Here is a 26,390-nt window from a genome sequence, read left to right as displayed (position 1 = left end):
TACCTTACTGAGGGCTTGTCAGGGTTATTGCTGCTGTGATAAACACCATGACCAAAAGCACCTTGGGGAGGAAAGGGTTTATTTAGTTTACATACCCTGAATCACAGTCCACTGAAGGACTGAAGTCAAAACAGGGGAACCTGGAGGCAGGAGCTGATGCAGAGGCCGTGGAGGGGTGCTGCTTACTGGCTTGCTCCTCATTGCTTGCTTATAAAATCCAGGACCACCAGCCCAGGGCTGTCCCTACCCACAATGAGCTGGGCCTTCTCCATCCATCACTAATTAAGAAAATGCCTTACAGCCAGATCTTATGGAGGCTGTATTAGGATTCTCTAGACTCGAGAGTCTAGAATAACAGAACTTATATGGATCTCTCCATATGTATAGAAAGGGGTTTATCAGAGTGGTTTACAGGTTGTGGTTCAGCTAATCCAACAATGACTGCCTGTGAATGGAAAGTCCAAGAGTCCAGAAGTTGCTCAGTCCATGAGGCTGGACGTCTCGGTTGGTTTTCAGCATACTCTGGAATCCCGAAGAACAGGCTCCAGTGCCTGTGAAGGAACAGACTTGCTAGCATGGCAAGAGCAAGCAATCAGAGAGCAAAATCTTCTTTCTTCAGTGTCCTTTTATAGGCCCAGATTAAATATGACTAAAGGTGTGTCTTCTACATCAAAGATCTGGATTAGAAGTGGATCTTCCTACTTCAAATTAAGAAAAAATTCCTCACAGCTGTGCCCTCTATTTTCTGGTTTTAGTTCCAGATATAGTCAAGTTGATAGCCAAGAACAGCCATCACAGAGGCATTTGCTCAATTGGAGTTCCCTCTTAGATGACTCTGGCTGTGTCAAGCTGACATAAAATTAGTGCACACAGGGATACCAGGCAGGAGCTCTGCCATGGAGCCACATCCCCAGCCCTCACTGAAGGAGTCTAGACAAGGATTCTACTGCTGAATCATTCTCTCTCTCTCTCTCTCTCTCTCTCTCTCTCTCTCTCTCTCTCTCTCTGTGTGTGTGTGTGTGTGTGTTTTGAGACAGGCTCTCACTAAGTGACAAAGCTGACCTTTTTTGGGTGGGTGTACAAAGAGAAATGGTTTATTTTGGATCACAGTTCAAGTCCATCACATGGGGAGGGTAAAACAGCAGGGCTTGAGTGATCACATGGCGTCCACTGTGTGGTAAGAGAGTGATGACTGCATTAGGGGTGGCCTTGTGCTCATTCTGTGCTTGACTTTGTCATCCTCCCTCCTCAATCTCCTCAGTAGCAAGGGTGACAGTATTGCATCTCCACACCCAGTTCTTATTTTAAAGCCACCAGGACTCAGTGCAGAGGCACACCTCCAGTTCCCTAATCACCTCCCAAAGGCCCTAGTCTTTGTCTTAATACCTCCCAGTGGGGCTAGAGCTATAGAGGCTGCAGACTGCATTTAAACCCCTACAGGCCAGAGCTACCAGACAATTGCCGGATTAGACATGAGAGGGCTTTTCTGTTAATCCAATCTATGGTGGTCACTAGCCTCAGTTTACCTTCCTGTCAAGTGGGATCACACTTACATTAGCCTTTTTTAGTTTCATTGTTTTTCACTGCGCACCGTGTGTGTGTGTGTGTGTGTGTGTGTGTGTGTGTGTGTGAGAGAGAGAGAGAGAGAGATAGAGAGAGAGAGAGAGAAACGGAGGGAGGAAGTGAACGGGTGACTGCGTGAGCGAGAGCTAGTGAGCAGGGAGCACCAGAGGAGGCCAGAGGTCTTTGATCCCCTGGAGCTAGAGTTACCAGAAGTCAGATGTCTGTGCAAACAGTATGAGCTCTTAACTACTGAATCATATCTCCAATCCCCTGTTTTACTGTGACAAGGTCTCACATAGTTCAGGCAGCTTTTGAAAAAATTGTATCTTGCCAGGCATGGTGGTGCACACCTTTAATCCCAACACTCAGGAGGCTGAGGCAAGTGAATCTCTGTGAGTTCGAGGCCAGCCTGGTCTATAAGAGCTAGTTCCAGGACAGGCTCCAAACCTACAGAGAAACCCTATCTCAGAAAACCAACCAAGCAACCAAACAAACAAAAAAAGAAAGCACTCACCCCAGACAGGGAGCCCACAACAGGCCAGAGTACAGAGAACACCAAAGACCAACTTGGTGAACCAATGAGTTTTATTGGGGATTGCTTACAGGAACATGGGTGAGGGGTTACTTAACAGCAGCAGAAAGGACTCTAAGCCAGCTGCATCACCAAGGCCCACCCCAGCAGGAGTGACAGCTCACACAGTGGGAACCTGGAGCACACTGCACAGCCTGCAGGCAGCTGCGCAGGTTGGAGAGCGTCCTTTCCAGGTGCCTAGGTTGTCTAACCCTCTTCCAGACAGCTTTTTTTATCTGAGTGTTTGTAGCTTTTCTCCTCTCCTCAACACACATTAATTGTTTGCTCTGGCAGGGAGTGGCTGTGGAGCCCTCGGAGTTTTTGAAGCTACTTTGTTTTTGTTTGCCTCCCTGTTTAAGGAGCTTCCCTACAGGATAGAATGTTTTCAATGCCTCCATCCTTCCAGTGTGGTGTGTGTGTGTATGTGTGTGTGTGTATGTGTGTGTGTGTGTGTGTGTCCTGCCAAAGGGTTTCAGGAGTCCACCCGCCTCTACCTCCTAAGTACTGGAAATAAAGGCATACACCACCACACCCAGCTGAGTGCTTCTTAAATGGATTCTTAGAATTCTATCTTGGGTCGCCATGGTTGCACATCAAGTGCTCTTACCCATTAAGCTGTAGGCCCAGTCAGTGATCCTGAACTTCCGATTCTTCTATCTCTGTTTCCCAAGGGCTGAGCTGTACATCCTATTCCCAAGGGCTCAGCCCTGGGAGTGGAGCAGGACTTCATGCCTCCTAGGCAGGTGCCTTAGCAACTTCCTCCTCCCCTCTCTCACACTCTGCTTTCTGTTCATATTATCTAGCATTGTGGTTGCAAAGACCCAGCCCTTTCCCATCATGCAAGTATTGAATCAACCTCCGTGATCAGAAACTGTTGGCTTTTGCAGCTGCTGTCCTTTATAAAGTTGCGTTTATTTATTATGTGTGTGGGCTGCAGGCAGTCAGCTCACTTCATAGCAGGCACGCAGAGGCCAGAGGATCCTCGCAAGAGTCAGTTCTTTGCCTTCAATATTGGCGGCAAGTGCCTCTACTTCTGATCCACTTCACCTCCTCTGCGTTTTCAATTCTGTCTAAAAGTTAACCCACGGTCCATCTTTCTCTGAGAGAGCTGTCAGCTGCTGGACAGTATAGTCTCCCATAAGCTCTCTTCCCTAGACAGGTCTTATGTTCTTGCTGAGTCCTCCTTGGTGACCCCCACTTGCCCATCAAACCTAAATTGGGGGTGGACAGCTTAGGAGCCCTGGCAGGGGTGGGTTACCCCAGTTGACCCTGAAAACATCTAATATTCCCTTATCTTGTCTCCCACTTGTCGTACCAGCCTTCCTATCAGAGACACAGTTTCTTGTAGCTTTTTCATGCTTCTAATAGTTTGAGCTTTTATATATTTGCATGATTAGTTCCTGTGGAATTTTCTGCCTCTGAGTCAGGGCTATTTTTTCCACTTACATATCAAGTATACTGACTTAAACATTTTTGCTCTATCTGTGGACTGATAGTCCTTAGTTTCCTATGTGATCTCTGGTCTTCCTAAAGTTTTTAGAGACAGAGTTTTTCTGTGTGGCCTATAGTCTCAGCTGTGTTGGCCTGGAACTCACAGAGGTCCACTTAGCGTGTCTCCAGAGTGCTGGGAGTAAAAGTGCGTGCCACAGTGGCCTACTCAAGGTTTGAAAATGCTTACAAATATTTATTTACTTTTGTTTATGTGTATGCATGAGCACCTGTATGTGTATATGTTCACCATGTACCTGGTGCCTTAGTGGTAGGAAGTGGAGGAGTCTCAGTTCCTGGAACTGGACTTCAGGAGGAGCTATTATGTGGGTGCTGGAAATTGAACTCCAGTCTTCTGCAAGAACAGCAAGTGCTTTCAGCCACTGAGCCTCAGTATTTAAATTTTTTAGCCAGGATTTAGCTATGTAACTCAGGGTGGCCTCAACTCAACTATGTAACTATGTAACTCAGTCCTGCCTCAGTCTCTCAAGTGCTTGGGTGACACTTGTAGAACAGACACCAAGCCCATCATTAGGGGAAAGAGGTTGCCTGGGACTGAGCCTAGGACTTTACAGAAATCAGACCCCTCAGCCCTCTGCCTCAAATAAAGGAACTGATTTGAAACAGGCCTCCTTTGGGCTCAAATCAAAGCCCAGCACCCTGCTGGGTCAGGCTGAAATGACCTTGGCAGGAATGAGATGACATTGAGGCCTCCATGAAGAGTGGCAGGGGTCGGGTGAGCCTACCTGAGGAAGCCATTTGAGGGCTGCCTTTGAGGATGTGGTGGGGAGACTCTTTGTCTGACTGTCCTCAAGGCACTGTCTAGCTCGGAACAGAAGCAGCTTGTTGCCCAGGACCAATCTACTCTGTCCACTGCCAAATCTGGGTGAGGGCCTTCGCGAGGGCCAATGATGTGAGGGCTGTGGGGCTTTCGAGAAACACAGGGTTTCTTTGGGAGTTCTGGTCAGCCTAGGCCATGGCTTGGAGCTTTTAGCCCCGCCTGTTTGCTGATGCCTGTGGCTCCGGGGTCAAGCAAGGCTGGCCTCCCTGCAGTGAGCCAGAGGAGGGGAACTGGCCTTCTCTGGGGACAGCTGATTAGAGAGCAGAGCCCAACTGCGTGTGCTAGACTTTGTGGTGGCAACTGCAGGTATTAATAGTTTTTGTGTGAGGGTGTTCAGCTAGAACTCATGCCTTACACGTTAGGGTTAGGCTCTACCCCTGAGTCACACCCCTGCCCCTCACTGGGGGGAGGGGATTCTAGGCTGGTGCTCTACCCCTTGAGCCTCGACCCAGCCCCTCACTGGGGAGAGAGGACTCACTGGGGAGGCGGATTCTAGGTAGCAGCTCTATCACTGAGTCACACCTCAGTGTGGTTTGGTTTTGGTGGGTGGTTGTTTTGGGTATGTGCAGTAGTGATGAGGGTACAAACAGGGACTTGGGACTTTCACCATGTGCATTGGATACCCTCATATTTTATATATGTATGTGTGTGTGTGTGTGTGTGGGTATGGGTATATATATGCCTATGATGGTATACATATCACACCAACTGTATACCCTGCTTTTTCATTTTGAGACAGGGTTTCTCTATGTAGGCCCTGGCTGTCCTAGAACTAGCTCCTGTAGACCAGGCTGGCCTCAAATTCACAGAGATCCACCTGCCTCTGCTTCCCAAGTGCTGGGATTAAAGGTGTGCGCCACCACCACCTGGCTCTCCTGCTTCTTCAGTATGCTTCCTGGTGGATGGGTGCCCTTATGGAAATGCACACTATATACCTCCTTGCCTGCTGTATAACGTGATCCCAGCTGTGCCCCATGCTGACACCTGCCCTTGATCCCCACCTTATTGAACACCTGACAGTGCATTCTTAAGCCCTACTGCCAGCTGCTACCCTGGCTTTCTGTGCCCGATCTGCAAGGCCAGGATTGGCATTTTCTGTTGTTATTGTGAATCCCAGACTGGTCTTGAACTTGATCTTTTTTTTAAATCTTTATTTATGTTTATTTTATGTGCATTGGTGTTTTGCCTGGATGTGTGTCTGTGGGAGGGCATCAGAACCCCAGGAACTGGAGTTACAGACAACTGTGTGTTGCCATATGGGTGCTGGGAATTGAACCCAGGTCACTACAAAAAACATCAAATTGGCTGGACAGTGAGTTGTATACCTCCCTAAACTACAGAAGACTCTCTCTCTCAAAAAAAAAAAGCACCAATACCCCCCCCCCCGGTTTCATTCATGTATTTGAGTTTTAGCCCAAATAATTTCTTTTTGGTTGCTTGTTTTTTTGTTGTTTTGTTTTTCGTGAAAGGGTTTCTCTGTGTAGCCTTGGCTGTTCTAGAACTCGTCTGTAGACCAGGCTGACTTCTAATTTAGAGATTCACCTGCCTCTGTCTCCTGAGTGCTGGGATTAAAGGCTAGCGCTACCACCGCCCAGATGTCTGCCTGCTTTCTTTCCTCCCTGTGCCTCAGTTTCCATCTTGCATGATAGAGCAGTTGGGGTGATCTTTTAGAGTTCCTGGATGCATTGTTGCGTGAGTCGGTGGAAGGTGGGTGGGTGGAGGGTGAGGCCAGAGCCCGGAGGAGCCACCTCAGGCTCCTAGATGGAGGCTGGGTGAAGGTGGGGGGCTGGGAGAGCTAAATCTGGCCTTCCAGTGAGTGGCAGGAGCAACTGCGGCCCCGCCCGGCCCGGCCCCTTAGGTCGGTCCCTCCCTCCCCCTCCCTTGGTTATTTGGCTGGGGCCTGTCTGACCGGTTTGGGCCGTCCCACTTGCTACTCTGGAGGAGCTGCTGCCGGTGGTGGCTGTGTCCGGGAGGGCACGGACGGTCTGGGCGCCGTCGGGGCCCGCACTGCAGTGATGGGGAAGGATTCGCAGCATTACTACGGGAAGCATGGTATGCGAACCCTTCTTGTGCACCCCGAGGACACCAGCGGGGACCTTGGACTGTCAGGAAAGGTTGCAAAAGGGAGGGGGAGTAATTGCACTTGAATCGCACGTAGTCCGCCCACCTCCCGGCGGTCCCCCTCAGCGTCCTGCACTAGCTCCCACTGCTGCCTCAGACACCGTTCCACTCTCCTCTACCTAGGACCAGGCCGACACCCATCCCTAGAGCACCTGCACTTCTCCACAGTGAACTTTACGTTCTTTGCTCTGGTCCTTGTAAACCCTTCCAGGCATTTTCCATGGGCGACAGCAAGCTGATCAGTCAGCTGGTCACCTCCAGGGACTCTAGTCTCTGCTGTGGTCTCTGATGACCTTGGGTGTAGTCCCCCGGAGGTAGGATGCAGACACAGCTCAACACTGCTTGTGGTTTGGCTGTGTCAACTTCTCATTCACTCATGTTTAATCTTGTTGACTTTCAGGGACGCCTCAGAAATACGACCCCACCTTCAAAGGACCCATTTACAACAGGTAGGATTCCCTGCCTTCCTGGGGAAGAGGGGAAAGGATGGGAGAATGTGTCTCTGTATTCTCCAGCAAAGCAAGATAAACCATTGCAATGTGATTCAAGAGCTGGTTTCTTTAAGGTTCTAGACTCCTCCCATTGGAGCTGAGAACGGAATTGAGCCTCACAAACCTTAGGCATATATTATGCCTCTGCCCTTATATGGATTCTTTTTTTTAAATTTAATTTAATTTACATTTATTTATGTGTAAGTATGCTGGTATGTATGTGTGTGTATGTGTGTATATGCTGGTGTGTATGCGTGTGTATGCTGGTGTGTATGGATGTGTATGCTGGTGTGTATGGGTGTGGTATGCATTTGTCACTGTGCAGTGTGAAGGTCAGAGGACAACTTGCAGGAGTTGGCTTTCTCCTTCTATCATGGGGTCCCAAGGATCCAAAACAGTTGTCCTGCTGGGCCATCACTCTGGCTTCTCTCCCTCTCTCTGCCTCGCACTAAACAGTGGCTCTACCAGTGGGTGACATTTTCACCCCTACTTTTTGTTTGTTTGTTTAGTTTTGTAGTTTTGTTTTGTTTTGAGACAGGCTCTTTGTAGCCCTGGCTGTCATGGAACCCTCTATGTAGACTAGGATGGCCTTGAACTCACAGAGATCCATCCATCCATCTACCTGTCTCTGCATAAGCCTTCTATACATAAAATTTTATTTGAGCTGAATGTGGCTTCGCAAACCTGTGATCCCATCTACTTGGAAGGCAAGAGGATCGGAAGTTCAAGGCCTGGGGAGGGGATTAATACACTCATAATATATTGCATGGAATTCTCAACTTATTAATACAAGTATTATTTAAAAAAGAGAGTCCTGAGCCTGGTCTGCAGAGTGATTTCCAGGACAGCTAGGACTACACAGTAAAACCCTGTCAGAGTTCTGGGTTAAAGGCATGTACTGCTATGCCCAACTTTTACTTAAAATTATTTTAGATTTAATTTTTTGTGTATAAATGTTTTGTCTGCATATGTGTATGTGTGCCATATGGAGGTTGAAAGAGGGCTCAGATCTCCTGGAACTATATGGTTGTCTTACCTGCATTTATGTCTGGTTTGTGTGCCTGCTTGGTATCCAAGGAGGCCAGAATGAGGGATTGGATCCCCTGGGACTGGGAGTCTCCAGGTCGGTGCTGGGAAACAAACCCAGCGCTCTTAAACCTCGAGCTAGTACTTTAGCCACCCTCTTTTTATTCGTGATTATTATTTCATTTCCTTTTCCTTTTTGTTTGTTTTGTTTTTCAAGACAGCGTTTTTCTGTATAACAGTCCTAGCTGCCCAGGAACTAGCTCTGTAGACTAGGCTGGCCTCTAACTCAGGGAGATCCACAAGTCTCTGCCTCCCTAGTGCTGGGATTAAAGATGTGTGCCACCACTGTCTGGCTAGTGACTGAAGGAAGAAAGAAAGAAAGAAAGAAAGAAAGAAAGAGAGAGAGAGAGAGAGAAAGAGAAAGAAAGTTAGTTTAAGTCTTGCCCAGGTGACTTTCAGAGATTCTTTCTCAAAATTTTAAATGGGTTTGTTTTATTGATTTTTATACGTGTGTTTGCCTGCTTGTATGTATATACATCATATGCATGCCTGCTGTCCACTGAGATCAGAAAAGGACATTAGATCCCCTGGAACTAGAGTTACCAATGGTTGTGAACCACCAAGTAGATGCTGAGAACTGAGCCTGCATCCCCTGGAAGAGTAACAGTGCTTTTTGTTTGTTTCGTTTTGCTTTGTTGGGTGAGTTGGTTTTTTGAGACAGGGTTTCTCTGTGTAGCCCTGACCTGGAACTCACGCTAGACCAAACTGGCCTTGAACTCACAGAGATCTGCCTCCCTCTGCCTTCCAAGTGCTGGGGTTCAAGGTGGGTGCCACCACACCCAGCTGGTTGAATTTCTTTTTAAAGTGTGGTGGATTGAGAAGTGTGGCCATTGGGTGACTGGAGAGATGGCTTAGCAGTTAAGAGAGAGCACTTGTCCAATCATTAGAACTGAAGTTTGGGTCTCAACTCCCACATAGCAAGCCAGGTACCTCACAGATAACTTGTGACCCCAGTGCACTGCTCTGGCTTCCGCCTGTGCACAGGCACATAGACACACACATAAAAATGTAGGGCCAGAGACAGCTCAGCAGGTAAGATCATTTGTTCCAATTCTAGATGCCCAGGGTTTGTTCCTGGCACCCACATAGTGGTGCTCACAGCCACTTGTAACTCCAGTTTCTGGGGATCTGTCTAGTACATTCTTCTGGCCTTTTGCATGAGGCATACATATGATGCACATCCATGCATGCAAGCAAGCACTCTTACACATAAAGTAAAAATAAGTCTTGGAGGAATGGCTAAAAAAAAAAAGCTGCCTACCCCCAAACTTGATGATCTATTCCTGGCACCCACACGGTAGAAAGAGAGAACCAGCTCCCAAAGTTGTCCTCCTACACACACACACACACACACACACACACACACACACAATCGGGAAATGTAGACGCAGTAAAATGCAAAGACTTGGGACTGGAGAGATGGCTCAGCCTTTGAGAGCACTGGTTGCTCTTTCAGAAGACTCAAGATTCAATTCCCAACACCACATGAAGTTCAGGGGACCTGATGCCCTCTTCTGGAGTCCATGGGCACTAGGCGCACACATGGCTCACAGACATACTATGCAGGTAAGACACCCATAAACATAAATAAAAGTAAAAAATTTTAAAATGCACGTAGGCCAGCAGCACTCAGGAGGCAGAGATAGGTGGAACTCTGTGAGTTTGAGGCCAATCTGGGCTACATAGCAAGTTTTAGGCCAGCCAGGCTGCATGGTGAGCCCCGTTTCTTTCTTTTTGTTTTCTTTTTTTCTTTCTTCTTCTTTTTTTCCTTTTCTTTTTTTTTTTTTTGTTTTGTTTTGTTTTGTTTTGTTTTTTTGAGACAGGGCTTCTCTGTGTAGCCTTGGCTGTCCTGGAACTCTCTCTGTAGACCAAGCTGGCCTCGAACTCAGAGAACTGCCTGCCTCTGCCTCTGCCTCTGCCTCTGCCTCTGCCTCTGCCTCTGCCTCTGTCCTCTGCCTCCCGAGTGCTGGGATTAAAGGTGTGTACTATCACCGCCTGTTGAGACCCCTTTTCAAAAAAGAAAAAAGAAGGCACTTGCTTCATAGCCCACATTTCAGATGTCTCGTAAAAAGGGGTGTGTCTAAGGTCACGTGTACTGATGCTGCTCTGCTCCCCAGGGGCTGCACAGATGTCATTTGCTGTGTGTTGCTCTTCCTGGCCATCGTAGGCTATGTGGCTGTGGGCATCGTAGGTGAGCTCGGGAAGGGAGAGGACTTAGGCTTCTCCGGTGGGAGGGACCGGCACAGGCTCTGGGGCACAGGGTGGTACTGTGGCTAAAAAGTGACAGATCCTCAGTGTCCCTGGGTCTCCCCACAGCCTGGACCCATGGAGACCCTCGGAAGGTGATCTACCCTACTGATAGCCGGGGCGAGTTCTGTGGACAGAAGGGAACAAAAAATGCGTGAGTTTATTATTTGTGTGCGTGCACTAAACCACACCCTATGTGGAGGGCAGAGAATTTGTACTTTCCTTCCATCATGTGATTCCCAGAGATGGAACTCAGGTTGGCAAGCTTGATGTCAAGTGTGGCACCCTCTGAGCCATCTCTGGGCCCAATAGGTGAGAAGCCTTACCAACTCCATTCACCCCCTCCAACCCCAGGAACAAGCCCTTCTTGTTTTACTTCAACATCGTCAAGTGTGCCAGCCCCCTGGTCCTGCTGGAATTTCAGTGTCCCACCCCTCAGGTAAGATGTTTCACCTCTTCCCACAGTGCTCTCCTCACGAACATCGGGGTACCTCTGCTGTGGGGTCCCCATGTCCTGATTCTACACCCCCTTCATTCCACTCCCCCAGATCTGTGTAAAGCAGTGCCCGGATCGCTATCTCACCTTCCTGAAAGCACGCACCTCTCCAGACTTTGACTACTACAAGCAGTTCTGTGTGCCTGGCTTCCAGAACAATAAAGTGAGCAGAAAGGCCCCTTCTTCCCACCCAGGGAGGGAAAGACGGAAGGGGAATGGGAAGTCACCCTGCTCAGGGATTCACTTCCCACTCTCTCTGCAGGGGCTGGCTGAGGCGCTCCGCGATGGGGACTGTCCAGCAGTTATCACCCCCAGCAAACCTTGTGAGTGTTGGGGATCCCACAGGATCAGCGAATCTGTAAGGGCTCATCTGATAGTCTCTATGGTTCCACAGTGGCCCAGCGGTGCTTCCCGGCCATCCACGCCAACAAAGGGGTCCTCATGGTGGGCAATGAGACAACCTATGAGGATGGAAATGGCACCAGGAAGAACATCACAGAGCTAGTGGAGGGCGCCAAGTGAGAAGGCAGTCCTCTAGTATACAGTGCCTGGGTTTCCTGGGGTAGGTGGGACTGGAACTGGCCTTCTCTGGGTATAATCTGAGTCTCTTCTGCTCCTAGGAGGGCCAACATGGTTCTAGAGGCCCGGCAGCTGGCCATGCAGATATTTGAAGATTACACTGTATCCTGGTACTGGATTGTAATGTGAGTTGGAAGGAAGGTGGCTGTCCCCTGGCTACTACATCTGTGAGCCTAAGGACAGTGTCACTCATGCTCCTGTCTTATCCCCCAGAGGTTTGGTCATTGCCATGGTGCTGAGTCTCCTGTTCATCATCCTGCTACGGTTCCTGGCAGGCATTATGGTCTGGGTGATGATTGTCATGGTGATCCTGGTACTTGGCTATGGTGCGTCTTCCCCTTCCTCCTAGGTTCTTCCCTGCTTAATGTGCACAACATGCCAATGCCTTTTGCCCTGGTGACAGCTCATCAATGTCATCTGAAGCTTTCAGATGTTTTTCACTGTTTAACTGACATGTTTATGAAGCTGTTCACACTACTGTTGTAGACACTTTGAAGCAGCCAGAGCCCATCAAGAGGAGATGGATGAGATATAACTAGCTGAGGCTAAGCTTGTTTACTCTTTCCCTCCAGTGAGGGGCCGGGGTGTGGTCCAGTGATAGATTCCCTGTCTAAAGTCCCCCAGTGAGGGGCTGAGGGCTTAGCTTAGTGGTAGAACACCTGCATAGAATCCTCCAGTGAGAGGTTGGCATACTGGCTCAGTGTTACAATGCTAGCACACACAAGGCCCCTACCACAGTTCCTCTGAACTTTGAGAACCAGGTCTCAGTTTGATATTGTAATCAACAACAAAAGACAGTAATGAAGACATCTGCTTAGGCTAGCAAGTAGACTTGTGTCCTGTGGTGCCAGGATGCTGGATTCAAATCCCAGCTTTGCTGCTTCCTCGCTCTGTCCTCAGGCACATGACTAAGCCTCCCTGTGCATAATTACTTCCACTATCTAATGGGAATAATTAATGTTTCCTACTTGGAGACTCAGTGAGAAGGTAGTGATGTAGTAGCATGGTGATGATATCAAAGGAGGCCTGTGCAGGGCAGAGGCCTAATATACAAACCAGTGGTTCTTGTTCTGATTAATTTTTCTTCTGTGTTTGTTTGTTTTGGGGGGTTTCGAGACAAGGTTTCTCTGTGTAGCTTTGGCCTCGAACTCACTATGGAGACTAGGCTGTCCTCAAATTCAGTGATCCACCTGCCTCTGCCTTCTGAACGCTGGGATTAAAGGCACGTGCCACAACCGCCTGACACTTCTTTTGTATTTTTGTATTATGTTCACTTATTGTGTGTGTACCACACCATGTATATAGAGATCAGAGGACAAGTTGCAAAAGTGGTTTTTCTCCTTTTACTTTATGGGTACCAGGGATTGAACTCAGGTCATTAGATTTGTCAGCAGGTGCCTTTATTCACTGAGCCATTGCTGGCCCTTATTCTGATTTTTTTCCCTTGGAACTCAATCTGAAGATCCAGATACTGAAACACTTGTGTTAGCATGGTGGCAATACCTATTATCCTCTGTCAAGGGAGGCAAAGTCAAGAGGATCATAAATTTGAATATAGATCCTGCCACATAGTAAGACCTTGTCTCAAAAAATAAAAAGAACAAAAGTTGTTCATGTTAACTATGGTTCGAACTGTTGTTGATAATTTAGGTGACCTGATTTTTATTTATATTTTGAGACAGGGTCTCAGTGTATCTAGCCCTGGCTGGCCTAGAAGTGTATGTAGAGATCTGCCTTCCTCTGCCTCCCACTACTGGCTTTAAAAGGGTGTGCCACCACACCTCGATGGCTTCAGGTTGACATCAGGTGGGGAGCATCCTAATATCCATTTATTCTTTCACCCATTTATCAAGCGAAAGCATGGTCTTATAGTAAGTTCCAGGCCAGCCAGGGCTACCTAGTGAGACCCTGTCTCAAAAATTAGACAAAAAAGAAAATTATTATCTGGGTTGTGGCTATCTGCAGGAATCTTTCACTGCTATATGGAGTACTCAAGACTCAGGGGAGAGGCGGGCTCGGACATCTCCTTGGTGGACCTTGGCTTCCAGACGGACCTCCGAGTGTACCTGCACTTGCGGCAGACCTGGATGGCTTTCAGTGAGTTGGGTCATTTGCCCCCCCCATGTTGCATTATGGGAAAGCTTGGAGGGATTGGATGGAACTCCCAAAAAGTTCACTCTCAGTTTTTATAGAAATCATTTAATTGTATGTTACTTTATTTTTAAATCTATTTCATTTCTTATTACTTTTAATTTTTAAAAATTATGTATAATATTTCCTTGTTGGGAGGGGACATCTCAAAGCCCTTCTGTGCGAGGTCAGGGGACAACTGCCATGAACTAGTTCTCTGCTCCACTTGTGGGTCCTGGGGATGGGACTAAGAGCATCAGGCTTGGCGCAAGCGCCTTCAGCTGATGAGCCTCCTGGTGGCTACCCACCCTTCTCCACAGTGATCATTTTAAGCATCCTGGAGGTGGTTATCATCCTGTTACTCATCTTTCTTCGCAAGAGGATATTGATCGCCATAGCTCTCATCAAAGAAGCCAGCAGGTAGCCTGAGGAGCCAGGGGTGTGCCTGGGGTCTCAACCTGGGGCATCTGGCCCTGATATCTATCTGTTTCTCCCCAGGGCTGTGGGACACGTCATGTGCTCCATGCTCTACCCACTGGTGACTTTCTTCCTCTTGTGTCTCTGCATTGCCTACTGGGCCAGCACCGCTGTGTATCCACTGCTCAACTGTCAGTCTGTGATCCCCACGGACAAATGTCCCTAAATGTCCTGCAGCCCAGGGTAGGGTTGGACTGTGTGGTCCTTTCCCATGGCTCTCTTTATTTAAAAAATTTCTAGGCTGGGCAGTAATGGTATACGTCTTTAATCCCAGTACTCAAGAGGCAGAGGCTGGCAGATCTCTGTGAGTTCAGGGGCCAGTCTGGTCTACAGAGCAAGTTCCAGGACAGTCAGAGGTACACAGAGAAACCCTTTGTCAAAAAATCAAAACAAAGCAAACAAAAAATATTCTTTACGTTTATATATTTTGGGTAAATGGGCAGCAGTATTTGGAGGTCATAAGACAACTTACCAAGGTCAGTGACCCTCTGTGTGTCCAGCTCAGGCCATTAGGCTTGGTGCCTTTATCAGATGAGCCTCTCCCTGCCCTTGCGGCTTCTTTCAGACAGAGCCTTACTCTGCAGTTCACTGTGCAGCAGTCATTCTCTTCCCTCTGCCTCCCAAGTCTTGGGATTACAGGGTGAGCCACTACTCCTGGATTCCCCCGACTCCTTGGATTGTCAGCCCCAGATTTCAGTTTCCTTAATGAGTGTGCAGCTTCCTGTCTACCTCTAACGTAGCTGTGTACAAGATTTTCGATGACACATCTTGCCCGCTTTTGGGGCAAACCTGCAACCCAGAGGTAGGCATTCCTGTGGGAGGACAGGCGTTGCCCCAGCAGCCTCCCCTTGAAGATACTTCAGCAAACGTGTGACACTTGCTCTGTGTGTTCAGCTTGGTAGAGTGGAGCTCTCAAGCCATTGCTGGATTTGGTAGTTTTTCAGGGAAAGGCAGGAGCTGATCAACTTGGCTGTCCCCACCCTGCATGCTGAACTGTATACATCTTCCCCTCTATGGGATCACTTTTTGTCCCTCTACCCTTTTCTTGACTTATGGGGTGTGTGTGTGTGTGTGTGTGCACATATGCGTGTGGTGTGGTATTTGTACATATGTGTTTGTGGTAATGCCCTACTCTGTATCTCTCAGCCTTATTCCCTTCAGACAGCATCTCTGCTCCCTATAGCACTGGAGCTACAAGCTAGTACAGGACACACCCACTTATTTATGGGAGTGAGTGATGGAGGCTTGAACTCAAGTCCTCATTTTTAAGACCCCTTTCCTACTAAGCCATCTCCTCAGGGCCCCACAACACCTTTCTCTTTTGTAATGGGTAGTCTTGCTTCTAGGACCTGCCCTGTGGTCCAACATCAGCCTACTCTGAACTTCTGACCCTGTGTTCTGTCGGGGCCTCTCACCCCTTCCCCAGACCTTCCCCTCAGCGAATGAAAGCCGCCAGTGTCCCAGTGGCCGCTGCCAGTTTGCCTTCTATGGTGGCGAGTCTGCCTACCACCGTGCCCTGCTGGGCCTGCAGATCTTCAATGCATTCATGTTCTTCTGGCTGGCCAACTTCGTGCTGGCGCTGGGCCAGGTGACCTTGGCCGGAGCCTTTGCCTCCTATTACTGGGCTCTGCGTAAGCCGGATGACATGCCTGCCTTTCCCCTCTTCTCTGCTTTTGGCAGAGCGCTCAGGTAAGGGGGAGTCGGGTTGGGAAGAGAAGGGACGCAGGGAATTCCTCTGGCTGGGCTACTGATCACCCCTTTTGTTTTCAGGTACCACACGGGCTCCTTGGCCTTCGGCTCGCTTATCCTGGCCATCGTGCAGATCATCCGAGTGATGCTGGAGTACCTGGACCAGCGCCTGAAAGGTGCTGCCCTGCCTGAAGCTTCAGCTAGGGCCTGGGCTGGGTCTTGCTTGAGGGGCAGGGCCAGAGCTAAGCCTCTACCTTTCTGTTAGAGGAAGGGGTGGCAGAGGAGCAGCTAGAACAGCCAACTGAACTGCTTAGAGTTCCTACTGTCGAAGGGCAGGTCCAGCAGGAGCTGTGGACTGTTGGATCTGGCTAGCAAGACTGGACTAAGGCTTTCTGGTCTTGTTTTTTGAGATAGAGCTTTACTGTGCAGTTCTGGCTGGCCTAGAACTCACAGGTCTGCCTGCTCCTTCAACAGTGCTAGGGCTGAAGGCAACGTCGCCATCCCCAGCTGTCTTGGTTCCCAGCTGTCTTGGTTTGAAAGGCTGGCATCCAACTCACTAAATAGCCAAGGATGACCTTAATTCCTGATCCTTGGAGATTCCTTTTGTGGGTCAGCACCTGGATTGATTGATTGATTGATTTTGAGGCAGTCTTGCTAAGTTGTCTTGTTAGCCTAGTAGTTCAGGCAAGCCCCAGACTTGTAATCCTTAACTGTCTTGCTGGACTCCGGGGTCTCTACCAAACCAGACTAGTCTCTTGCCACCCTTACGTCCCTTCTCCTCTTTCAGCTGCACAGAACAAGTTTGCCAAGTTCCTCATGGTCTGTCTCAAGTGCTGCTTCTGGTGCCTAGAGAAGTTTATCAAGTTCCTGAATAGGAATGCGTATATCATGGTGAGCGGTAGGACTGTGTGCTGCGGTGTGTGTGTGTGTGTGTGTGTATCTCTGTGTGTGTGTGTGTGTGTGTGTGTGTGTTAGTCCCCCATGTCCATTGCATGGACCTTGGACTTTCTCTTCATTCCAGATTGCTATCTACGGCACCAACTTCTGCACCTCAGCCAGAAACGCCTTCTTCCTGCTTATGAGAAATATCATCAGGTTAGGGGACACACCTCTGTCCCCAGCCCTCTCCTGGCCCCTTTTTCAACCAGCCTTCCACTTATCTGCCTCCTCTCCCAGGCTCTGAGCCCACATTCACACTTATTCCCTAAATCTCCCCTACAGGGTGGCCGTCCTGGACAAAGTTACTGACTTCCTCTTCCTGTTGGGCAAACTTCTGATTGTGGGTAGTGTGGGTAAGTGTCGCCATTGGGTGTCCCTGCTGGGTGTGGAAGCCTGGTGGGAGTGACCTGTGAACCAGTGTCAGGCTCAGGTTGTCTCCGCTGAGTCTTCCTGGGGACTCAGCCATCACGCATCGTTCCATTGTAGGCATCCTAGCCTTCTTCTTCTTCACCCATCGGATCAGAATCGTGCAAGATACAGCCCCGCCTCTCAATTATTACTGGGTCCCGATACTGGTGAGGACCTTTGGGTACAAATCAGGGTCTGGGTAGAAGCAGGGGGTGGGAGAGTTGGGATTTGCTTAGATTTCTTTGGTAAAAGAGGTGGGACAGTCATTAGTTATTTATCCCTAAATATTCACCTGCTGCATACAAGCACAGGGATGGATGGACTTCTCTTTAACAGGTGCTAGTGTTATTGTTAACTTTTAATTTGTGTGGCGGGTGCACTTGTGAAAAGTCAGAACAACTTGTGGGAATTGCTTCTCTTCTTCGACCATACATGTTTCAGGAGTTGAGTTCAGGTCATCTGGCTTGGTGGTAAGTGCATTCACCCACCATGCCAGCCCGCTAGGTCTTTATTTTTATTACTGTGTATACAATGTTCTACCTGTATGTCTGCCTTTATACCAGAAAAGGGCACTAGATCTCATTACAGATGGTTGTAAGCTACCATATGATTGCTGGGAATTGAACTCAGGATCCCTGGAAGAGCAGCCAGTGCGCTTAACCTCTGAGCCATCTCTCCAGGTCCTCCACTCTTTTTTCTTTCTTTCTTTCTTTCTTTCTTTCTTTCTTTCTTTCTTTCTTTCTTTCTTTCTTTCTTTCTTTTCTTCCTTTCTTTCTCTTCCTTCCTCTCTCTCTCTCTCTCTTTTTTTTTTTTTGTTTTTTTTGAGACAGGGTTTCTCTGTTGAGACAGGACAACCCTGATTGTCCTGGAACTAGCTCTGTAGACCAGGTTGGTCTCAAACTCATAAAGATTTGCCTGCTTCTGCTTCCTGAGTGCTGGGATTAAAGTTATGTGCTACCACTGCCTGGCCCTATAGGTCTTATTATTGTTGTAGTGGGATGGTTTTTTTATTTAATTTTTAAATATTAATTTATTCATTTTGTTGTTTTGGTTTTTTTGAGACAGGGTTTCTTTTTTGAGAGAGGTTTTCGGCTCTCTTGGCAGGCCTTGAACTCACAGAGATCCACCTGCCTTTGTCTCTTGAGTGCTGCAATTAAAGGCATGCACTACCGCCACTTGGCCTAATTTTTTTTTCTTAAGATTTCTTTACTTTCATTTTATGGGTATAGGTGTTTTCCCTGAATATATGTCTATATACCACATGCATGTGTGATGCCCATGGTGGCCAAAAGAAGGCATATAATTCTCTGGACCAAATGATTGTGAACTGCCGTGTTAATCCAAGGAATTGATGCCAGATCCTTTGGAAGTGCACCCAATACTCTTTATCTGCTGAGCCATCTCTCCAGCCCTCCTCCCTGCCTTTTTTTTTTATCCTTGATTGAAACATTTTCCCACTGTGTCACCCTGGCTGACCTGGAATTCACTATGTAGACCAGGCTGGCCTTGAACTTACAGAGATCTGCCTAGCCTGGCAAAAAACTTTTGATCTTCCTGCCTCCCAAACCCTAGGATTACAGCTAAATCTTGTCATGCCAGTTTACAGTTTAGATACATAGGTGCGTTGCCTAGTGATGATACTGATGACACACACCTGTCATTCCAGCACTAGGAATTTCAGGCAGAAGAATCAGAAGTTCAGTGTCATCCTTAGCTTTGTAGGGAGTTCAAGGCCAGCCCTGGGTACATAAGACTTTCAAAAAAAAAAAAAAGTGGGGATTATCTATGCAGAGGAATAGTGGAGACCCCGAGGTCTGGCTCTACCAGAAATGTGAGAAGACTGCGGTGGCTTGTGTGGAAAGTCAAGAGACTAACCAAGGATAAGAAGCCAGACCGCAGATGTTTGTATTAGTTCCTGTCTGCAGGTTATGCGTGATTCCAAAGAGGAGCTCAAGCCGGGCAGCGGTGGCACACGCCTCTAATCCCAGCACAGAAGAGGCAGGCAGCCAGGGCTACAGAGAGAAACCCTCTCTCAAAAACAAAAAAGGGTGGGGGAAAAAAAGAATAACTCCTATTTTTTCCATATGTGTAGGACCATTTACACGTATGACAGCGCATATGTGTGCAGGCAGAGGCCCGAGGTTAATATCAGGGTGAATTTCTTGATGGATCACTTTATTTTCTGACAGGGTCTCCCACTGGAACTGGGGCCCCTTGATTTTTGGCGAGTTTAGATATCCAGCTGGCCCTGGAGATCGGCTGTCATCGGCCCTAGGTAGTGGAATTACAGATGGGGCATGGGTGCTGGGGTCCGAACTCCACCCCTCAGTTTGCACAGCAAGCATTTTACCCACTGACATCTCCTAGGTATCCCTGCTGTGCAGCCCAGGCTGGCCCCAGACTCAGGCTCTCCTTGTGTTGGAGCCTCCAAAATGATGAGATTATAAGCCTAGTGCAATGTGGGATTCAACTCCACAATGTCCCAAACACACATAAAACTGTGGCTGGGTGAAGCCTAAAGGGGGCACACACAGTGCTAGGACAGTGTGACGCAGGATCAGACAGCAGACACAGCTTCCAGAGGCCGTGTCCCTGAGGACTTGCTTTAGAGCTGAAAGCAGAAAGTGGTTGTCTATAACCTGGACAGCACGTGCAAAGGCACTTGGAAGGCAGAGGCAGGCGGATCTCTATGACCTGGTCATATAGAGTGAGTTCTAGGACAGCCAGGCCTGCTTCACAGAGAAACTCTGTCTTGAAAAAAACAAAGCAAAACAAAAATTCTTTTTCACTGAGGAACAACAGGAAAAGATTTACTCAGTGTAGCCACATTGACATGATAATAACCGATTTTTTTTTTTTTTTTTTGGAGGCAGGGTCTCACTGTGCGGCCCTGGCCAACCTGGAACTCTGTGTAGACCATGATGATCTTTTGCTCACAGAGACCTGTTTGCCTCTGCTTTCCAGGTGCTGGGGTTAATTACCACCACACCAAACAAAAATAAATGTTTAAATGGCTGGAGAGATGCCTCAGCAGTTAAGAATACTTGTTCCTTTTGCAAAGGACCTGGATTCAGTTTCCAGGATCCGCATGGTGGTTTACAACCATCTGATGACCTCTCCTGATATTGGGTAGTAGGCATACAAATCACACACATACAAACATATAGGCAAAACACTCATACACATAAAAAGATATAAAGAGGGTTGGAGATATGGCCCAGAGGCTAAGAGGACTGGCTGCTCTTCCAGAGGTCCTGAATTCATTTCCCAACAACCACATGGTGGCTCACAACCATCTGTGATGAGATCTGACGCCCTCCTCTGGTGTGCAGGCATACATGCAGGCAGAACACTGTAAGCAAACAAGTCTTTTTAAGAAAAGGGTAAAAAGGTGAGGCAGGAAGATTGCCGTTAAGTGCTACAACCTCAGATAGCCTCTGGGTTCATGAGAATGAGAGGTCTCAACCTAAAGAGAACAGAGTGGGGTTCTGAACTGAGCTGGACTAAAACAAGGTGTTCCTCTTGTATAGACAGTGATCATTGGCTCCTATATGATTGCACATGGCTTCTTCAGCGTCTACGGCATGTGTGTGGACACATTGTTCCTCTGTTTCTGTGAGTGACCCCTTTATCTCAGCCCAACAGGGGCCCTGACTCCCTTCTCCCCAATGGACAAGGAAATCCCTCCTCCCACGAAAGCACCACCATCATCCCAGAGTTCCCTGGGTCCTGGATATTCCTTCTACTAGGCCACGCATGCCTTTCTGGCTTCTTCACCATGCTCCAAGCTAACTGTTCCTCACCCTCCTATCCCCGAGCTGTAGCTGGGACACTCTGCCCCTGGGTCTTTGGCTTTGAAATTTCTGGCTTTGTTGGGAATTAGAGCGGGTCCATGGCTGCCACTAACTCTGGTCTCCACATGTCTTTTCTCCCCCCACCCCCTTCTTCTCTCCCCACGCCTGCTGGCTTCTTCCCTGTTTTTCCTCTGCCCCTCTTTTCCACCCCCTCCTTTCCTGACCACCCCATTTTTCACCCCCTGCTGGTTCCTGGGGGGCCCAGGTGAGGACCTTGAGAGGAATGACGGCTCTCAGGAGCGACCCTACTTCATGTCGCCCGAGCTGAGAGACATCCTTTTGAAGGGGAGTCCGCAGGAGGGCAAGCAGGAGGAAGTTGAGGAGGAATAGAGAGTGAGGGAGACTGGCAAGCGGGCCAGGGGGCCTCTGGAGACCGGGTTTGTGCATGTGATGGGGCTCCCCTGACTGGGAATGTGGGGCTCCTGTAGTCATTTCCTACCCCTCCTTCACTTTCTACCACTGAGTCACACCCCCATCTTCCCACAGGGGGGATTCTAGGCTGGAGCTCTACAACTGAGCCAAGCCCCAGCCCCTTGCTGGAGAATTCTAGGCAGGGGCCCTACCCCTGGAACTATGCCCCTAGCCTTGTTTACTTTCTCTTTGGGAGACAATGGTTCACTCAGTTGCCCAGGCTAGCCTTGAACTTACCACCATAAAAGCAGGTCTTGAGCCTGGGCTTGTTGTCTCAGCTTCCTAAGCACCTTGGGTAACCGGCCTTTGCTGCCAGGCCCTGCTCCTCTATATGCTGCTTCCTAACCCCTGAGGCTTCTCTATGACCCTCTGTTCCCTTCCCTGTTCCCTATCCCAACCCCTGCCTGTTGGCTCCCTCTCACATCACCTGCTCTGGGGCTCTGTCCACAGTGGAGGATCTGGAGAGAAATGACGGTTCAGCTGAGAGGCCTTACTTCATGTCTTCCACCCTCAAGAAACTCTTGAATAAAAGCAACAAGAAGGTAGCAGAATCCTAAAGACATCTGCCTCCTGGCCCTCTCAGGAAGCTGTGATCGGTGCTTGGGTCAGATTCCCCAGCTCATCGGGCTTGCCTAAAGTCACATCACTGCCTCTCTGCTACCCTCCCTGAATTCCCATTTCCAGGGACCTAGAGGATTTGGGGCATTTTTTCCTATACCCAAGGGCAGTGAAGCCCTGGGAGATGGGACAGAATGGGTGCCTCCAATTCTCACTGGCTCAGATGGTGCCAATATGGTGAAGTGACTTGAAGTCGAGGGCGGGAGATGGCCCGAGGATGTCTGCAGCAAGCTTCTTTGTACTTCCTGTGCCCTTCCAGCCAGAGGGAAAGAATGGATGAAAGAGCCTCTGTAGGTGGGCTCAATGAACCCCAGATCCAAGCTTCCCCTACCTGCTCCTGCTGGGACAGAATTGGATCTCTATGACTGATTCAGCCCAAGGGCTGACAAATGCTTTTCTCATTCTTACTACGTTTTAATGTAGACACACAGTAAGGGGTCTATCTGCTTTTATTCCATCAGGCTCCACAGCTGGTTGGAGCCACCGAGTGCCTTCATTTGTAACCCCACCTCTAGCCTGGAGGTGGCTGGGGTCACAGGAAGGAAGAGTGTGCACCCAGAACTGAAGGACTCTTCCTGATAAAGAGACTGTGGGGGAGGGGGGCTGATGCAAGGAGCGAGAGTGGTGGTTGGAGGTGGGGAGCAGGCCTCTGTGTGAGCCTCCGGAGTGGCCTCCTGATGGCTTCTTAATGGAAAACTTGAGGCTCCCTGTTCACGCTGGAAAATGAATGAGGACAGGGCTGCTGCCCCACCCCTTTCTCTGCCAGGAATCCACACTCAGTCTTTGTAAGAGGAAAGAAACTTGAGTTCACCCAAGGGATGGCTTCCGGGGATGAGGTGGGTGTGTTCTGTGTTCCGAGCTAACTAGGCCTACCTTGTTCTTTCACCTGACACTAGAATCTTTTTGCCAAACTTCTTGAACTTGGGAGCCATTTGACTGACCCTCCACTTTGTCTTTGCCCAGACCCTCCCTCACCCCTACTTTGCCTATCAGTAAGATACCAGGATCGTGGAAGCAGTTTCCTGTGCCTGCCTGTGTGTGCCATCACTGGCCCTTCCTCCTGTACGCCCAGCCCTGTGCTTACATAATTGCATTCCAACCATTTAATAAAGTGCCTCTTGTATAGATCCTGACCTGGCATGTTTGTAGTGGAAATGTGGGAAGCTGGGTTAGCAAGGGCTTCCGATGGTCTGGGCATCTCTGAGTTATGGCAGTTTGCTCAAAGGGAGGAGCCACCTCTGCAGCTTCTGTTGGGTCTCCTGTTCACCCCTAATGAACAAAAGGTTTTGATTAGGAACTGATCCAAAGAGTCCAGAAACAGCCTCTTACACAGTCTTCCTGCCCCTGTACCTGATGTCTCACAATCGAGGAGAGCTGCTCTTATTTTTTAATTCATATTTATTTATTTATTATGTATACAATATTCTGTCTGTGTGTATGTCTGCAGGCCAGAAGAGGGCACCAGACCGCATTACAGATGGTTGTGAGCCACCATGTGGTTGCTGGGAATTGAACTCAGGACCTTTGGAAGAGCAGGCAATGCTCTTAACCACTGAGCCATCTCTCCAGCCCCCTTGTGAATGTTTTTAATTTGTGCATGTATGCCATGTGTATGCAAATGCAGTTGCAGTTGCTCATGGATGCCAGAAGAGGGTGCTGGAACCCTTGGAGCGGGTCAAGAGCCATGTGCAAGAGCAGGATGCATTTATTGTTTAAGTTTCTTGTATGCATTTGGGTATTTTGTCTCCAAGTATGTCTGCACTATGTGTGTGCCTCCTTGGTCTTGAAGACCAGAAGAGGATTTTGGGTCCTCTGGAGTTATAGACAGTTGTGAGCCCTAAAAGGGCACTGGGTTGGTTTTTTTGTTTTTCAAGCTACAAGCTGAGAGAGGTTGGGGAGCTGGAGAGCTGGCTCAGCTGTTAGAGCACTTGCTGCTCTTCCAAAGGACCTGGGTTCAGTGCCCAGTACCCAAATGGCTCCTACATATCTAAGATAATTTTAAAAAACAAACAAACAAAAAACAACCCCTAAACAAAACTACAGGGGCTGCAGAGATGGCTCAGGGGTTGTGGGTACATTCGGCTCTCACAAAGGACCTGGCTTGGCTCCTAGCATCTTCGTCAGGTAACTCACAACCTCGTATAACTTCATCTCCAAGGACACTGACACCACTGGGCGTCATGGACACCTGAATTCACACACAGATACAAGCACGAGTGATTTTAAGAAATAATAGCTATTTTAAAAGTGTTCTTAATAAAAAAAAAACTATGTTTATAGGTGTTTTGTCTATGTATGATGTTTATGTAGCAAGTACATAGTTGTTGCCTGCAGAAGCCAGAAGAGGGTATCATATCCCCTGGAACTGGAGTTACATGTGGCTGTGAGTCATCTGTGGCTGCTTAGAGCTGAACCAAGGTCCTCTGTAAGAACAGTAAGAGTCTTAAGCAATGAACCATCTCTCTAGCACCTTACATTTATTCTTTTTGTTGTTGTTGTTTTGCTGTTGTTTTTTTGTTTGTTTGTTTGGTTGACTGGCTTGGTTTGGTTTTTCAAGACAAGGTTTCTCTGTGTATCCTTGGCTGTCCTGGAACTTGCTTTCTCTGTAGACCAGCCTAACCTCAAACTCACAGAAATCTGCCTGCCTCTGCTTCTGGAGTGCTGGGATTAAAGGAGTGAGCCACCACTGCCCAGCTACATTTATTCCTTGTGTGTGTGTGTGTGTGTGTGTGTGTGTGTGTGTGTGTGTGTGTGTGAGAGAGAGAGAGAGAGAGAGAGAGAGAGAGAGAGAGAGAGAGAGAGAGAGAGAGAGAGAGAGAGAGAGAGAGAGAGGGTCCCAGAGGTGGAACTCAGATCCCCAGGTTCGGCAGCAAGTGCCTTCAGCAAAGCCAGCTTTGCTTCATTCCCCTTGGCAGTCTTTGGGTCCTGTGACTGCCAGACTTCAGTACTGCTGCCCCCTGCTGTCTGATTTTGTTAGTGTTTCTAGCAAATTTTTTGACTCCTGGAAAATTTCACAATCTGCCAACTGCAGCCATCATCTGCCTCTGTCTCCTTTTCAGTACAAAGTATGGTGTTGAACAGGACCTCTGCATATGCCAGGCAAATGTCTTACCACTCAGTCATAGCTTCAGCCCTATTTTTTCTTTTCTTTTGGATACAGTGTCTCATGAAGCCCAGGATGGCTTCTGACTCAGTGTGTAGCTGAAGATAACCATCTGATGCTCCTGCTTCTGTCACCCCAGCAGTGGGACAGCAGGCAGGCCTGTGACACCATGCTGCATTTTCATGATGCTGGGGTTAAAATGGGGCTCTGTGTATGCTGGGCCAGTTCTCTGCCAACTGAGCACATCACCAGCCCTCCTTTTTTATCTCTTTAATTTAAAATTTAGTTTTATTATTTTGTAAGTTTTTTTTTATTCAGTGTTCTGCCTGCATGTGTTCTGCCAGAAGAGGGCACCAGACCTCATTACAGATGGTTGTGAGCCACCATGTGGTTGAACTCAGGACCTTTGGAAGAGCAGGCAAAGCTCTTAACAATTGAGCCATCTCTCCAGCCCTAAGGTTTTATATTTAAAATTACAAAGCCGGGCAATGGTGGTGCACACCTTTAGTCCCAGCATTCAGGAGATAGAAACAGGCATATCTTTGTGAGTTCAAGGCCAGCCTGGTCTACAGGTTGAGTTCCAGGACAGGCTCCAAAGCTACACAGAGAAACCCTGTCTCAAAAAAAATTGTGTAGCCAGGCAGTGGTGGCGCATGCCTTTAATCCCAGCACTCAGGAGGCAGAGGCAAGCAGATCTCTGTGAGTTCAAGGCCAGCCTGGTCTACAATAACTAGTTCCAGGACAGGCTCCAAAGCTACAGAGAAACCCTGTCTTGAAACCCCCCCCCCCCCGCAAAAAAATTTATGTATGCATTTATGTATACAGAGGCCATTAGAGGGTGTAGGATGCCCTGGAGCTGTAGTTACAGGTGATTGGGAGCCAACTAATGTGGGTGCCCGGAACTAATCACAGGTCCTCTGCAGAAGCAAACCTCACTCACAAGCACTGAGCCATCACTCTGGCGTACCCCACCCCCAATTTTTAAACCATTTTGAGACAGGATCTCACTATGTAAACCAGGCTGGCCTCAGAGTCACAGAGATCTACCTGTCTCTGCCTCCTGAGCCCTGAATTAAAAGTGTGTACCAATATCCCAGACCTTTAATTATTTTTTTGAGATACGGTATACTTATGTAGCTCAAGGTGGCCTGAAATTTACTAAGTAACCCAGATTGGCCTTGAATTTACAATCCTAGTTCAGGCTCCGTGGTGGATGAGTACAAGCACACTCCATCACATCTGGCTTTAGATACAACCTCTAAGAATGGCTGTGGAAGC

At 48.4% G+C, this 26,390-nt stretch overlaps 1 protein-coding gene across 5 annotated transcripts in view; it reads left to right on the top strand.

The window, feature by feature from the left end:
* Positions 1 to 23,142, top strand: part of Slc44a2 (solute carrier family 44 member 2 (CTL2 blood group)) — a 31,435-nt gene extending 8,293 nt beyond the window's left edge. Inside the window, exons 1-23 of one of the 5 annotated variants that reach the window (XM_048446477.3) lie at positions 6,363 to 6,515; positions 6,985 to 7,033; positions 10,279 to 10,352; positions 10,478 to 10,562; positions 10,763 to 10,847; positions 10,957 to 11,067; positions 11,167 to 11,227; positions 11,299 to 11,422; positions 11,525 to 11,608; positions 11,697 to 11,809; positions 13,449 to 13,580; positions 13,934 to 14,033; positions 14,112 to 14,204; positions 14,808 to 14,892; positions 15,517 to 15,779; positions 15,861 to 15,955; positions 16,567 to 16,670; positions 16,801 to 16,874; positions 17,001 to 17,071; positions 17,205 to 17,293; positions 20,657 to 20,741; positions 21,186 to 21,357; positions 21,842 to 23,142. In XM_048446477.3, the coding sequence (XP_048302434.1) occupies positions 6,479 to 6,515; positions 6,985 to 7,033; positions 10,279 to 10,352; positions 10,478 to 10,562; positions 10,763 to 10,847; positions 10,957 to 11,067; positions 11,167 to 11,227; positions 11,299 to 11,422; positions 11,525 to 11,608; positions 11,697 to 11,809; positions 13,449 to 13,580; positions 13,934 to 14,033; positions 14,112 to 14,204; positions 14,808 to 14,892; positions 15,517 to 15,779; positions 15,861 to 15,955; positions 16,567 to 16,670; positions 16,801 to 16,874; positions 17,001 to 17,071; positions 17,205 to 17,293; positions 20,657 to 20,741; positions 21,186 to 21,310 (2,139 nt within the window). In that variant the 5' untranslated portion in view covers positions 6,363 to 6,478 and the 3' untranslated portion in view covers positions 21,311 to 21,357; positions 21,842 to 23,142. Of the gene's footprint in view, positions 1 to 6,362; positions 6,516 to 6,984; positions 7,034 to 10,278; positions 10,353 to 10,477; positions 10,563 to 10,762; positions 10,848 to 10,956; positions 11,068 to 11,166; positions 11,228 to 11,298; positions 11,423 to 11,524; positions 11,609 to 11,696; positions 11,810 to 13,448; positions 13,581 to 13,933; positions 14,034 to 14,111; positions 14,205 to 14,807; positions 14,893 to 15,516; positions 15,780 to 15,860; positions 15,956 to 16,566; positions 16,671 to 16,800; positions 16,875 to 17,000; positions 17,072 to 17,204; positions 17,294 to 20,656; positions 20,742 to 21,185; positions 21,358 to 21,841 lie in introns of those variants that run through there. The other 4 variants (XM_048446478.3, XM_085689857.2, XM_048446479.3 and 1 more) reach the window with 4 other exon arrangements.
* The last annotated feature ends 3,248 nt before the right edge of the window (positions 23,143 to 26,390 follow it).

This window comes from Myodes glareolus, chromosome 4 (genome assembly GCF_982192425.1).
Source record: "Myodes glareolus chromosome 4, mMyoGla1.1, whole genome shotgun sequence".
Classification (NCBI taxonomy): Eukaryota; Metazoa; Chordata; class Mammalia; order Rodentia; family Cricetidae; genus Myodes; species Myodes glareolus.
This window is presented reverse-complemented; position numbering and strand designations above follow the sequence as displayed.